The following is a 16,094-nucleotide window of genomic DNA, read 5'->3' on the forward strand; positions in this document are numbered from 1 at the left end:
CTTTTCAGTTCCTCCTTCATCTTGGTTGTGCGGTCCCAGAGTTGTGACTGGTCGTGCACCAGTTTCTTGTTGTCCTCCTTCAGGCGACCACACTCTACGACCACACGGCTATTCTCCTCTTGGAGACGGATTACTTCGGCTTCTAAGCCTGCACTACAGCTATTACTACCAACAATGCAACAACACGTGTCATGCACTTGTTGTGATAAAGTGACAACTTGTTTTTTCCTGCTCTTTGTTACTGAGCTGGACGACCAGGTTCTGGTTCTATGTCTCTTGCTCTGTCCTCTCCTGGTTGGTGGCACAAGCATTCCACCTCGGCCGCCAGTTCTTTATTGCTTGCTGTGATCCCCTCAATCTGGTCGAAGCACTTCTTTTGGTACCTTGCGGTCTTCATTAAGTCCTGCATGTAAAAAGCTAAGTAAGACAGTTTGACTGGATAGCAGGATCAGGTGGTCAAGCAAAACATACCTAGACTTCTATCACCAGACGTTTCGCCGCTCGTTCAACTTTCATGGTCTCTTCGACCTCTGGGATTTCCTCATTAACAACCCATTGGTCGTTCCGCTAGCGTGACACATATACATGTTGTCGTTTGTCCTGGGGATGGCCTAGGACCTCCTCTACTTCGTCCTCTTTGGCCTCTTCTTTGGGTAACGATGCTGGTCCAGAGTTTGCAGCTTCTGCGATCACTATGGCCTTCCCACAGGCCATAGTATTGGCAAACATGCTCTGTGCCACCTCCGGCTGCTGCTCCTTAGTTTGGTCTGTTTCCCTTGGTGCTAAAGTGTCCCCCTCAGCAGGGTTAGTGCTCGGAGCAACTGTACTTGGCTCGGCTCTCCCCTCGACCACCTACTCGGGGACTGTTGTCTAGCCGCTTGTCTGCTGAGGCTCCGGCGGACTTTCTGCTATAGGTTCTTCCATGGTCGGCTGCTGGGCAGTTTTCTTTGACATTGCTGGCGGAGACACACCGCTCCTAGCTAGTTGGTCGGGATTTTCGGTGGACGCCAACCTAATATATCTGAGATAAGTTCAGAAGACCACAGTATTTAATATAAATTGAAAGCTAACATCAAGGTTACAAGTACTTACATGTTGGAAGCACGGAATGATGTGGCGAACGTGTGTCTCTTCGGCCATGCTTGCTCCGCGTGCTCTGCGGGTGCCACCTGGTCTCCCTCTATGACCAGCACCGGCGCCGGGGCTTGATGCTCGACCCCTTTGCCACTTGTCCTCGGCGCTGCGGGGGTATGCAATGTGAGTCCCACTAGCGTGGAGGAGCCACCTTGCTCCGTCGACTCCAGTTGCCTCCTCCTCTTTCGAGGGACGAGCCAAAAGATGTCTGCATCCTCTGTTTCGTCGTCCGACAAAGTCATGATCGCCTGACAACGCTTGTTGGTCGCCGGCTGCTTACCAGCAGCTCTGGCCGCTGCTTCCTCCCCAACTCCGAGCATGGCCTAGTCCACATCCTCGCCCCCGGTGCTGGTCTAGGTGGTCGGGTAAGCAACTTGCGGCCAATCTACACCAGGGGGTGGTGACACAAACACTGTCACTCTATCTCGACCATTAACCTAGGAAAAAATAGGCGATCACACAGTAAGTTTCTACTACAAAATGAGATTACGGGTACAAGGCAAGTTAAGTTACCTTTGGGGGAGGTCGGGCGAGCTTGAAAGCGTGCTCGATGGCGCTCAATCTAACATAATTTGGATCAGCTAAGTTGAATAGCTCTCCAATTCTAGCTCTGATTTTGATCTTGTCAAGCGCCTCCTGCCTTGTTCTTGTTGGATCTGCGCTACCTTGGTACTCATAGCCGGGATGTACCTTCCTCTGGTAGGGCTGGATCCTTTAACTGATGAAGTTCCCGACCACGCTTGGACCGTCCAGTTTCTTCCATGGGATCATCCCAAGAAGTTCTGAGATCTATTCCAAGTGCTCGGGCTTCTCCGACTAGCTGTTCTTCTTCTCCGGAATGAACCCCACGTCGCATAGTGTGATCATGTTCGGCTCTTCATGGATGTAGAACCACTTCTTGTACCAGTCATCAAGCAATGTGTTCCAAGGGCAGTGCAGGTACTAGGCCTTCATCTCGTCATGAAGATTGAGGTACACACCACCGGCTATCTTCGATCCACCGCTTCCTTTCTTCCGCAGACAGAAAAGATGGCGAAAGAAGTCAAAATGGGGCTAAAAGCCACCATATGCTTCGCAAAGATGAATGAAGGTGGAGATAAGAAGAATCGAGTTGGGATGCATATTGCAAATCCCAACCTCATAATACAAACAGAACCCCTGAAGGAAAGGGTGCACTAGGACCCCAAAACCCCGCTTGATGAAATCTTCGAAAACCACAATCTCACCTGGTTGTGGATCGGGGTACCCCTCACCCTCCGGCATGCGCCATCCTATGAGTTCCTTGTTGTGAAGTACTCCCACGATGATGAGGTCTTCGATGGTCTGCTCGTTGCTTCTTGATTTCCACCACTCCTTCGCCATGACTCCGGCTTTCTTCTGGGCGTCACTCTTCGCCATGAATCCGCCCTTGCTGAAGGAGGTGGATACAGTGGAGGGGTGATTGGTGATGATTTCAGAGGTATTAGGGTTGGCAACAGGAAGAAGAAGGCTGCGGCGGCGAATGGTAATGGGGATCGGTAAAAAGTAACTTACCAGTTCTATATTATAAATAACCAAGAGTTCTGCCATTTCGTCTACCCAAGATTCTTGGGAGACGTGCGCATGCGCCGCAGACGGTTGTTTTCACAACCTCGAGATCTATGCCAATATATGCGCCCCTTCGTTATCAGTGTATGTGCCTCTTTGTTGCTAGTGTGAGAGGGCCCACACTAACGCACCTCCTTACAGGTGCCAAGCGACTGTTTGCTTGAAAGGACAAGAAGGCAGTATGACGTGCTATACCCGTCTGCTTTTTTAACCAGACGTGTTAGATTAGACTTGACAGAGTAAGAAGATAAATAAATACACCAAATAATAGTACAAGCGGCATTCGTTCCTTCGCTGCATGTCTCGTGCTCAGGGATGGTCCAGACACTATTGTGCTCGGGGACTGCCTAGACCACTACCGTGCTCGGGGACTGTCTAGACCACTACCATGCTCGGGGACTGCTCCGACCACTACCATGCTCGGGGACTGTTCCGAAGAATGCTCGGCGACTGCTCTCCTCGGCTACATGTGACGTGTACTCACATACAGTCGAGAGGCATTCATTTGGACCTTGCTACAAGGCTTATACTTCTCCTTCCAGCAAGCTCGAGGACTACATCGGTACGATGCACCTGTCGGTGCATCTCGTATTGATTTTACAATGACTGGATTCTTAACTTCAGTGGAAATTCTTTTTAGACCCTGGCACCACGTGCCTACGTCACCTACTACCAGACTCAGGGACTAAGTGGGCATACTTCACCTTGCGGTGAATGTGTTTATTTTATTGACCCCTATGCTTTGACTGATTGCCAAGATTACTACTGTCCAAGGGTCACTTACATTTCTTATCAGAAATACAAGTGGGCACACTTGATAAGGAAAGAAATCTTTTTCTTTTTTCTTTAAGAGCACCATGCATTCTTCGAACAACCAGAATCTTCGGCTATAATCATGGTCTACTGCTCTTAGTTCTGATCAGAATGCTGGCGCATTTGATTGGTCAATGTTTCAATCACTTGAAGATGACATGAAGACGGATCGCATTAGTTGAAGGAGATCCAATGGTGTGTCGTAGCATAATACATGGTGCTCGGGGACTAGCTGTGGGGGTATTAACCCCTATACCCTTACGGCTAGGCTTGGGCCAGCCCGGATCAGGGGGTCCGGTCCACTGGAAGACGACGCGCGGCCCGGCCAACCTGTTTGGAGTCCCGCGCAAGGAGTCAAGGTAGATTTGGAGATCAAGCAAGATCCTGGTCGGTTAGAATAGGAATCCTTATCCAGCCACCTATGGCAATTGTAACTGGCTAGGATTAGTTTCTAGATCTATAACCCTACCCCCCGGACTATATAAGGCGGGCAGGGGACCCCTCTAAAAAACATCTCTCATTGACATACAGCAATACAATCAGACGCAGGACATAGGCATTACGTCTTCTTGGCGGCTGAACCTGGATAAAACCTCATGTCTGTCTTATGTCACCATCTTGTTTGTGGCTTGTGCATCTGTCTGCCGACAATCTACTACCTTGGGCATACCCCTAGGTAGACTGCCGACCATATTTCGTCGACATACGGCTCGAAGGTGGCACTAACTAAAATAGATAACTCCTAATGTCGGTCCAAGAACGCCTAATGTACTGTTGTGCAACTTAACGTAGAAAAATAAGGCAATTGGCTTACCACTCTGTCCAAGATTGGTCCTGCCTCCACCTGCCTTCCTGTACAAGTCGATTGGTCATACGCTGTGTCTTCATCGTCGGAGGACTCGATGTCGGCGTAGTCATCTTCTGTCCACTGTACCCTCAGCCTGCAACGTGTCGCACGCTAGTACCAAGCTTGGTACCGCCTAAACTCATGGTTCGTGTGCGGCCCGTTGTTGCCATCCATGTTGTCGTGCATCTCCTCCCATTGCTCAATGAAGGACTGGTTGTGCCTCTCCCAGTCAAAAATCTTCTTGTTCTTCTGACAATCCAACCTGCACGTATGTCATCATTACTTGAATTTATGTACATGTCACCATATTAATAGAAATGGACCATCATGAGGCATTTGAAATATCAAAAATACTTATCTGTGTAAGTCAATGCCAGTCGAGAACAGAGCCATAGGCTAAAGCTATCTCACTCCAAATTGGCGTGCAACCCTATCTGGCAGGTGAAACTCGATAGCATAGAAGCAGATTAGAGGGCACCTCATCTTGTAGAAGTCGTCGCCGAACCCACAAATGTTGCTCAACTAAAAAGGAAGTGTGCCATCTCCACCGTACGGCTCCCACTCCACCTGCAACATGTCCAAACAAGATGTTAGATGGTATACTAATCCTTTTTAAAGCAGCATGGAAAATAAAATTTACTTACACTAGACGCCATTAGCGTGTCTAGCTTGTTTGTGAACTCAATGTATGCCCGGTCTAACCTCACGTACGGAACCCTAACCTGGTCCTAAAGGTACGCCCACGTCGGCTGCCAACTTGGAGGCTGACCTTGGAACCACTCACGATGAGGCAGAATCTCTGGACGGCCAACTGCAAGACAAGCCCACATCCACAGCTGTAACAGGTACATGCATCCACCAAGTGATGGGTTGGACGAAGACCGACGACACCCCTCGCACAGCTGCCGGTATAGAAAACACAAGACTATAAAGCCCCAGCTGTAGTGACCACCTGGTCCCAGTCACTGAGGCAGTGGATCCACATCCAGGATGCACTGTCACCCATGGCATCAGGGAAGAGAACGTAGGCAAACAGGTGTAGGATCCATGCCCTACAGTAGTACCCAACTATCTCCTCATCTGCCTCCTCGGGGCACTGTGCGAACTCTTCCTGTAGCTAGGAGATGGGAACTCTAGAAGTGTGAGCCCCTTGCTCATCAAGCTCATGCCCAAGGAAGGCCTCCACTCGTGCTCTCTAGCCCTCTAACTTGCACTGCCCGGTGACTGGGTTGCCGCGAATCCTTAGGTCTAGCATCTTTTGATAGTCCTAGAGCGTGACTGTCATCTCCCTGAAAGGTAGGTGGAAGCTATGAGTCTCCGGCCGCCACCTATATTAAAGACAAAGCAAGATTACTTGTCAAAAAGTCAATCGCATGAACAAATAGCCATGAATGGAGGCAATGATTCAATTTAATACATGTCAACCAATGCAGTTATGGCCGCTAAGTTGAACTTGGGTAACCCACGACGGACATGAAAAGAGATGACATCCAGGCTAGCTCTTTGTAGGAAAAAAGTGTACCTATCGCCGTACCGCATGTCCAAGAACCCATTGTCGGTTCTAGGACGAAGGAGCGGAAGGTCCTGCATCGAATTAAACATAGTCTCATGTTACTTCACAAACACAAGTACGCTCACCAAATTTTGAACAAAACTTATAGATTATTACCCTCCCCAGCACTATGAGACATCCTTGGTGGGTCGCCTCATACGTCGGATCGAGCAGGTGGAAATGCTCCATCCTAGAAAAAAAGTGAATGAATTAGAATTTCAATATACAATGAAGCATGAACTTAGAAATGTATAAGTAATTGACACAAATACAAGCATAAGTTGAGACATGCATAATTAATTAAATGAATACAATAAATATAAAACAATAAAATCAACCAATAGTCCCACCTCACTAATCTGCCAATGGCAACTTCGTGAATTGTGGCCAAGTCTACCGCACTTGCTGCACTCATACTGCTCGGGGTCAGTAACAAATGGAGTTCCTCTCCCACACCTTGTTCTTCTGGGTATCTGATCCATAACCATCTTGTGCCTCGTCCTCTGCCTTGATCCATGCTTGTTCCAACGGTAAGCTAGGTCAGCAATGTACTTCAGCCCATCATATGGAGGCCACTCTCCAGGGTCCTAGAAAGGCATGAAGCGGGGGCTCCATGTGTGCACAAGCGTGTCGACACTGAACTCGTGAGGTATCCTCCTCTCGATATTATAGTTGCGATGCCTAGCTGCTGCCATCAAATGAGAACATAGAAAGTGGTACTGCCTTGGTTTACCACAAGTACACTTGAAATCTTGGAGGACAACCACATGTATCCTCGACTCTCGGACCTCGCCGTTGGACGTTGTACCGCCCCTATGCTCGACCTGATAAGTCCCTATGGCATGGTCAAAGCATGTAACCTCATATGTGCCAGCCCTTTCTCTTGCCTTCTCTAGGTGTGCCTTTGGTTTCGGAGCCCATATCTCTCAATCACTCTGCAACTACAATACATGAGTGTGTCTATCGTTGAACCAGGCAACAAACTTATAGAAGATGAATTGAACGATTGCATTCACGGGCATACCACGTATCTCTAATAGCAACTTATTGAATGACTCCGCCATGTTGCTACACTGAAACTTGTACATCCATCCACCGGCGTCGTGAGCTCTCGTCCATTTCTCCAAATCCCTCATCAAACTTGTGATCCATTGTCTACCTTCTGCATTTGATACGGTTCTAACCTGCTCTAATTTTTCCAGAAAGTACTTGTCCTCAAGCTGTCGAGCAGACTCCTAGAACAAATCAAAGTTACCCTTCACACCATCCTTCCAGAGTAGATTCTCGGCAAGGTGCTGAGTACACCAATGATGGTGCAAAGGTGCATACCCCTCTATCTGCTCTCGCACGGCATTAAGTATGCCCTGGTGCCTATCAGATATGACGCCAACCTCCCTACCAAGCCCAACCACGTGTATCCGGACTAGCCTCAAGAACCATCTCCAACTATCATTGTTCTCCTTCTCAACCAAAGCAAATGCCAAAGAAACCAACTTGTTGTTCACGTCATAGGATATGGCTATAAGAAGTATGCCCTGGTATTTGCCAATCAAGAACATACCATCAATGGAGAAGACAGGACAACAGTGCCTAAAGGCCTCGACACACTGAGGGAAGCACCAAAAGGCATGGAAGAATATCTGCCTCCCATCCTTCCATGTATTAGGTTTTGGGATGTACTCATAATGCATGCCTAGATTCACCGCTTTGATTGCATTGAAAAGAACTGGCAGCTGCTCATACCCATCCTCCTAGTCCCCATATATCATCTTCCACGCTCGCTGCTTAGCCCTCTATGCTTTACCATAAGTTATCACATATCCTCCATACAATGCCTCAATGGTCCTGATAGTTGTCCTCACCTTTATGTTGGGTTCTCGCTGTAAAATTCCCATCAACCGCTTGGCAATGAGGGTAGATGTCAACTGTCGATGCCTCAGTGTCAGCTCATGGTCAGCACAATTGTGTGGCCCGACAACTTTTGTGGTCTTCCATTTTCCGGTTACCTGTTGCTTCCTTGCACAAACCCTCCATGGGCAGCGTTCCTTGTCACACACAACTGTGTAACGGCGCTTCGCATATGAATGCAATACCCTATAAGGCCTCTTTCGTATCACTGCAAAAGCCTACAACTATCTCTTCAAAGCAAGGAGGTCATTGAACACCCTCCCATTCTCAATTACCATGTTAGGACCGGCCTCAGGAGCTTCTAGGAGCTCATCATCACATCCTTCTACAAACATCTGATCGGAATGAGCAAGATCGCTGAACTCGTAAACTCTAGGATCACGGCGGCCGAGAAAGATACACCTTATCATCTCAACATCACTCTCTGTCAGCTCTCCAACAGGGCGATCATCATCAGAATCAAGAACCCTAGCCATCTTATATGGCTCTGAATTATGCATAATTTCAACACTATTGGAGCCACAAAATCCATCTCTAAAGTGCACTTGAGCAGCAACAGGGGGCACATCCACATTCTCAGGAATGTCTCCTGCAACATCGGTGGAGAAATGAGAAAAGAATGAAAGAAATAGACGTAAGGAACAGGGTAAGCTCCCAAAAACCATGCGGTTAAGACACTTATTCGGATGATTCTGTGTCAAAGGGATCTCATAAGGAGGATCTGCCATGGAAACATGAGTCTGACAACCATCTCCAACTACCGCATTGGGGGCAAATTGAGCATCGGGAACCGTAGGTGTAATATGCACATGCAGATAAGGTTTTGGAACGGGAGGGTCGATGTGTGCTTGATGATCCATTGCTGGGGTAAACCCATGAGGGATGGGATCGACTAACGTCCGACGCACGACCACGTCCAAACATTGCAGCTGGCTCTTCATAGCCGATCTCACATAGTTCTTCCACTGATCCGCACAACCAATTAAGATCATTCGCCTGAATATGTTGGGAGGAGAACCTAGGTGCAGTACACCATCAACTGCAATGCCATCATCTCCAAAGCAATGCAGCTCCTCCTGAGCCCTTGCAACCATCTCACTAAATGAAGGTCTATCATTGAATAGCACAGGCACGCTTTGCATGTCAACAAACTCAACATATCCATAGCGATCGCTTTCAACGGTGCCTCCATGATATATGGTAACTAGGTTGTCCATCTAGTTCAAACACGTAACGAAACACATGTCATTTAGTCCAAATTAGACGATAGATAGTACCTAACAAGTACTTTCTAACTGCAAACTAAGTAAATAAGATAATAACTACGTGTATATATATAGAGTGTACTCACTAAATAGCTAGATCATATGTAGTTAACTAAATATGTAACTGCATATCTAAGTAGCTATCTAACTATATCTATGTACCTATGTATCTATGTTACTATCTATCGACATATATATCTCACTAGATCACTAACTAAATCAACTACATGAGTCATCACATTAACTAGTAAATAACAAATGTCAACTAAGTAGGTACATTGCATATTCATAATTTTTACCTTTCCAACGACTGATCCACGGACGTCGCCGGAGTCGTAGCGGACGAAGGGCGTGGGTCAGGCCGAAGACCCGGGCCAGCGGTGGCATGGCCGGCCACTGCAGGTGGCGGGGTCGGTGGTGGCGCGACCGACGACAGCGGTGGCGCGCGGCGGGGGCGGGATGCCCGGGACTCCGCGCGGCGAGTCCGGCTCGACGGGCGCGGGAGGCACGACGGCCGCGGCCGAGGGTGGTGGTGGAGGGCGGCAAGGCGGGGAGAGGCCGGTAGTGGAGGGCGGCAAGGCGGGCCACGGCAAGGCGGGGCGCGGGCCGTTCGCTAGGGCGCGGCGCGGGGCGGCCTCGGGGCTCGAGGCGCGCGAGCGGGCGCGGCGCGGACTGGCGCGGGCGCGGGCGTGACGCGGGCGAGGCAGCCGGTGGAGGAAGGGCGCGGGCGGTGGCGACAGCGTCGTGGAGCTCGGCTATGCTAGGGCGAGAGAGGGAGAGGAAGAGAGGAAGAGAGGCGCGGGCCATAGGTATTAAAGGCTCGGCGCTAGTCACTCTAGCGTCGGGCTCGGCGTCAAGATCTACGGCGCTGAGCTCGTCGCCAAAGTGACTGGCGTCGAGCTCACTGCCATGTCATTTACCGTGCCCAAGAGCTCGGCGCCAGAGACGCTGGCGCCGAGACGTGTTAGCTCGGTGCCAGCATCAATGACGCCGAGTTAAGAGTACATTTTCTAAATTCTTTCCGCTATGAGTCTATTTGTGAGAAACTAAAAAAAAGGCTAAAATGTAAAAAATTTGGCGCGGACGTAGGTGCACTGACCGACGGATAAGCAACTGAGAAGAAGTATTTCTGCAAAGAAAGAGCTACCGCTTTTTTTTCCTATAAAATCGAATGATTTGTGCAAAATTGCCATGTGATTATAGTGAAGTTCCCGAGTTTCAGACGGACCGATCCAGGAGAAACTATCCAAACTTCCCAGACTTGTCTCCCAAGTCCTAACCAAGAAAAGACGTATGCGTGATATACACGTTAACAATCTTCCAATTCACTCAGACCGGTAAAAGATCTTCCTAGTCGCACGCACACACGTGAGGCTGACCATCGTCGACGGCGGTCAAGTTTCTTGCTGCGCACGTGCATGCATGTCACATCAGGGAACTTGAAGAGGGCCCGTTTAGTTCCATCCAAAAGCCAAATTTTTTTTTATAGTATCCGTCACATCGAATCTTGCGGCACATGCATGGAGTACTAAATATAGATGAAAAAAAAATAATTACACAGTTGGGTGAGAAATCGCGAGACGAAACTTTCGAACCTAATTAGTCTATAATTAGACACTAATTATCAAATACAAACGAAAATGCTACGGTACCCAAAACCCAAAAATTTTTGGATCTAAACGGGGCCTAAGCCCTTGTTTAGTTCCACCCTAACTTCCAAAAAGTTGATACAGTACCTATCACATTGAATATTTGCGGCCCGTGCATGGAGCATTAAATGTAGACGAAAAGAAAAACTAATTGCACAGTTTGGTGAGAAATTGCGAGACGAACGTTTTGAGCCTAATTAGTCCATGTTTGAACACTATTTACCAAATAAAAACGAACGTGCTACAGTAGCCCCAAAATCCAAATTTCTCCAACTAAACAAGGGCTAAGTACGTATATGTTCTCGTTCACGGCCTCGTTTAGAGTGGGGTTAGAAATCAGTATTTGATATTGTAGCATTTTCGTTTGTATTTGATAATTATTGTTTAATTATGGTCTAACTAGGCTCAAAAGATTCGTCTAGTAATTTACAATCAAACTGTGTAATTAATTGTTTTTTTATCTACATTTAATACGTTATGCATGTGTCAAAGATTTGAGAGGACAGAGAGAGTGAAAAAACTTACGATGTAAGCAAGGCCCACATCAGGGAACTTGAAATACTTGGAGCCAGCTAATCGAGGCACCGTATGCTCACTCGAACAAGCTCTACCCAAATCTGAAATGTCCATGGAATCCGTTGCCGTCGTGGCGGTGCCGTTCCCGGCGCAGGGCCACCTCAACGGCATGCTGCACATGTCGCTGCTGCTCGCGTCCCGGGGGCTCGCCGTGCACTACGCGGCGCCGGGGCCGCACGTCCGCCAGGCGCGCGCGCGCGTGCACGGCTGGGGGGACGACGCCCTCCGCCGCATAGAGTTCCACGAGCTCGACGTCCTCGCGTACGCCACCCCGCCGCCGGACCCGGCCGCGGCCTCGCCGTTCCCGACCCACCTCATGCCGATGGGCGAGGCCTTCGTCGCGGGCGCGCGCGCCCCGGTCGCCACCCTCCTCGCGAGGCTCTCCGCGCGCCACCGCCGCGTGGTCGTCCTGTACGATCGCCTCAGCTCCTTCGCGGCGCCCGAGGCGGCGCGGATCCCCAACGGCGAAGCGTTCTGCCTGCAGTGCGTGGCCTCGTCCTTCGACGCCGCGTGGACGGACGCCGGGCAGCGGCTCCTGCGCGCGCGCGGCCTCGACGCCACTCACCCCGTCGCCTGCATGCCGAGGGAGTTCGTCGAGTATATTGTCGGGACGCAGGAGGACGGCCAGAGTCCGGCTTTCGCCGGGGTAGTGGCGAACACGTGCCGCGCGATCGAGAGCGAGTTCATCGACTTGGTGGCCGGGGACCCTGCGTACCGAGGGAAGAGGGTCTTCGCCGTCGGGCCGATGAACCCACTGCTCGACGTGACCGCGCCGGCAGCGGGACAGAGCGCGCGGCACGAGTGCCTGGACTGGCTCGACAAGCAACCGCCGGCGTCGGTGCTGTACGTGTCGTTCGGCACGACGTCGTCGCTGCTGGCGGAGCAGATCGCGGAGCTCGCCGCGGCGCTGCGCGACAGCAAGCAGCGGTTCATCTGGGTTCTGCGGGACGCTGATCGCGGCGTGGTGCACGAGGAGGAAGCCGCGGAGAGTAGGCACGCCAAGTTCCTGTCCGAGTTCACCGAGGAAACTCGAGGCATCGGCCTGGTGATCACCGGGTGGGCGCCGCAGCTGGAGATCCTGGCGCACAGCGCCACGGCAGCGTTCATGAGCCACTGCGGCTGGAACTCGACCATGGAGAGCCTGAGCCACGGGAAGCCGATGCTCGCCTGGCCCATGCACTCCGACCAGCCGCTGGTGGCGGAGCTCGTGTGCAAGTGCCTCAAGGTCGGGATCCTGGTGAGGCCATGGGAGCAACACGGTGCTGTGACACCTGCGGAAGCCATCCGGGAGGTGATCGAGAAGGTGATGGCACGCGACGAAGGTTTGGCGGTGCGGGAGAGGGCCAAGCAGCTCATGGAGTCCATTCGCGCCTCCGTGGCCGAGGGCGGGTCCTCGCGCAAGGACCTTGACGACTTCGTTGCTTACATAGCAAGATGAAAGGCGTATTTCACTATTGCTAGTTTCATTTGAGTTCTCGTGGTGAATCGATATGGCATAAGACTGTCTCCAACCAAGTACCCAAACCGTGACCCATACCTATTTTACGTCGTGCACAGTGTTTTTACCGGGGAAAATCGCTCTCCAACAGAGTAGCCAAAAGCAGTAGGCATTTTGCGTTCGACGATAGACGGTACCCAAACTTGCGTCCTCTCTCCTTGCCTTTGCGTCTCCTCCACGTAGGCGGGGCCCACCACCACGACCGGAGCCGGGGCCGAGGTCCGCCGCGCCCGCGCCGTGGCCGAGCTCGCCGGGGCCGAGGTCCGCCCGCGCCCGCGCCGGGGCCCGAGCGCGCCGTGGCCGAGCTGGCCGGGGCCGAGGTCCGCCCGCGCCCGTGCCGGGGCCGAGCGCGCCGTGGCCGAGCTGGCCGGGGCCGAGGTCCGCCCGCGCCCGCGCCGAGGTCGAGCTCGCCGGGGCCTGAGGTCCGCCGTCCGCCCGCCCAGCGCCGGGGCCGCGGCGCGCCGGAGGTCGAGCTCGCCGGGGAGCGAGGTCCGCCGTCGACCGCGCCGAGTCCGGGTCGCAGGCGCGGCTCCGCCGGGCTCGAGCTCTGCCTTGCCGCGACCTCCGCCGGGGCGACCTCCGACGGGGGCGCGAGCTCGCCCGGCACGGCTCTGCCGTGCGCGAGCGCGAGCTCCTTCCCCGCCGATGGCTGAGCTCCGCCGGGCGCGGGCTTCGCTAAGCGCGGGCGGGAGCTCCGGATCCGACCCCGAGGGGAGAGGGACGCGCCGGGGAAGAAGAAGAAGGGGAGGAGCTTCTAGGAGCTCATCATCACATCCTTCTACAAACATCTGATCGGAATGAGCAAGATCGCTGAACTCGTAAACTCTAGGATCACGGCGGCCGAGAAAGATACACCTTATCATCTCAACATCACTCTCTGTCAGCTCTCCAACAGGGCGATCATCATCAGAATCAAGAACCCTAGCCATCTTATATGGCTCTGAATTATGCATAATTTCAACACTATTGGAGCCACAAAATCCATCTCTAAAGTGCACTTGAGCAGCAACAGGGGGCACATCCACATTCTCAGGAATGTCTCCTGCAACATCGGTGGAGAAATGAGAAAAGAATGAAAGAAATAGACGTAAGGAACAGGGTAAGCTCCCAAAAACCATGCGGTTAAGACACTTATTCGGATGATTCTGTGTCAAAGGGATCTCATAAGGAGGATCTGCCATGGAAACATGAGTCTGACAACCATCTCCAACTACCGCATTGGGGGCAAATTGAGCATCGGGAACCGTAGGTGTAATATGCACATGCAGATAAGGTTTTGGAACGGGAGGGTCGATGTGTGCTTGATGATCCATTGCTGGGGTAAACCCATGAGGGATGGGATCGACTAACGTCCGACGCACGACCACGTCCAAACATTGCAGCTGGCTCTTCATAGCCGATCTCACATAGTTCTTCCACTGATCCGCACAACCAATTAAGATCATTCGCCTGAATATGTTGGGAGGAGAACCTAGGTGCAGTACACCATCAACTGCAATGCCATCATCTCCAAAGCAATGCAGCTCCTCCTGAGCCCTTGCAACCATCTCACTAAATGAAGGTCTATCATTGAATAGCACAGGCACGCTTTGCATGTCAACAAACTCAACATATCCATAGCGATCGCTTTCAACGGTGCCTCCATGATATATGGTAACTAGGTTGTCCATCTAGTTCAAACACGTAACGAAACACATGTCATTTAGTCCAAATTAGACGATAGATAGTACCTAACAAGTACTTTCTAACTGCAAACTAAGTAAATAAGATAATAACTACGTGTATATATATAGAGTGTACTCACTAAATAGCTAGATCATATGTAGTTAACTAAATATGTAACTGCATATCTAAGTAGCTATCTAACTATATCTATGTACCTATGTATCTATGTTACTATCTATCGACATATATATCTCACTAGATCACTAACTAAATCAACTACATGAGTCATCACATTAACTAGTAAATAACAAATGTCAACTAAGTAGGTACATTGCATATTCATAATTTTTACCTTTCCAACGACTGATCCACGGACGTCGCCGGAGTCGTAGCGGACGAAGGGCGTGGGTCAGGCCGAAGACCCGGGCCAGCGGTGGCATGGCCGGCCACTGCAGGTGGCGGGGTCGGTGGTGGCGCGACCGACGACAGCGGTGGCGCGCGGCGGGGGCGGGATGCCCGGGACTCCGCGCGGCGAGTCCGGCTCGACGGGCGCGGGAGGCACGACGGCCGCGGCCGAGGGTGGTGGTGGAGGGCGGCAAGGCGGGGAGAGGCCGGTAGTGGAGGGCGGCAAGGCGGGCCACGGCAAGGCGGGGCGCGGGCCGTTCGCTAGGGGCGCGGCGCGGGGCGGCCTCGGGGCTCGAGGCGCGCGAGCGGGCGCGGCGCGGACTGGCGCGGGCGCGGGCGTGACGCGGGCGAGGCAGCCGGTGGAGGAAGGGCGCGGGCGGTGGCGACAGCGTCGTGGAGCTCGGCTATGCTAGGGCGAGAGAGGGAGAGGAAGAGAGGAAGAGAGGCGCGGGCCATAGGTATTAAAGGCTCGGCGCTAGTCACTCTAGCGTCGGGCTCGGCGTCAAGATCTACGGCGCTGAGCTCGTCGCCAAAGTGACTGGCGTCGAGCTCACTGCCATGTCATTTACCGTGCCCAAGAGCTCGGCGCCAGAGACGCTGGCGCCGAGACGTGTTAGCTCGGTGCCAGCATCAATGACGCCGAGTTAAGAGTACATTTTCTAAATTCTTTCCGCTATGAGTCTATTTGTGAGAAACTAAAAAAAAGGCTAAAATGTAAAAAATTTGGCGCGGACGTAGGTGCACTGACCGACGGATAAGCAACTGAGAAGAAGTATTTCTGCAAAGAAAGAGCTACCGCTTTTTTTTCCTATAAAATCGAATGATTTGTGCAAAATTGCCATGTGATTATAGTGAAGTTCCCGAGTTTCAGACGGACCGATCCAGGAGAAACTATCCAAACTTCCCAGACTTGTCTCCCAAGTCCTAACCAAGAAAAGACGTATGCGTGATATACACGTTAACAATCTTCCAATTCACTCAGACCGGTAAAAGATCTTCCTAGTCGCACGCACACACGTGAGGCTGACCATCGTCGACGGCGGTCAAGTTTCTTGCTGCGCACGTGCATGCATGTCACATCAGGGAACTTGAAGAGGGCCCGTTTAGTTCCATCCAAAAGCCAAATTTTTTTTATAGTATCCGTCACATCGAATCTTGCGGCACATGCATGGAGTACTAAATATAGATGAAAAAA

At 51.5% G+C, this 16,094-nt stretch overlaps 2 protein-coding genes across 2 annotated transcripts; both read left to right on the top strand.

Moving 5' to 3' along the window:
* Positions 1-11,301: 11,301 nt before the first annotated feature.
* Positions 11,302-13,084, top strand: LOC136493774 (putative cis-zeatin O-glucosyltransferase). Its single transcript, XM_066489924.1, has one exon. The coding sequence runs from the start codon at positions 11,378-11,380 to the stop codon at positions 12,767-12,769; it is 1,392 nt and encodes a 463-aa protein (XP_066346021.1). The 5' UTR covers positions 11,302-11,377; the 3' UTR covers positions 12,770-13,084.
* A 1,922-nt stretch (positions 13,085-15,006) lies between these two features.
* Positions 15,007-15,312, top strand: LOC136492188 (rRNA 2'-O-methyltransferase fibrillarin-like). The gene has a single exon (XM_066488292.1). The coding sequence runs from the start codon at positions 15,007-15,009 to the stop codon at positions 15,310-15,312; it is 306 nt and encodes a 101-aa protein (XP_066344389.1).
* The last annotated feature ends 782 nt before the right edge of the window (positions 15,313-16,094 follow it).

Source organism: Miscanthus floridulus, chromosome 11 (assembly GCF_019320115.1).
Source record: "Miscanthus floridulus cultivar M001 chromosome 11, ASM1932011v1, whole genome shotgun sequence".
Classification (NCBI taxonomy): Eukaryota; Viridiplantae; Streptophyta; class Magnoliopsida; order Poales; family Poaceae; genus Miscanthus; species Miscanthus floridulus.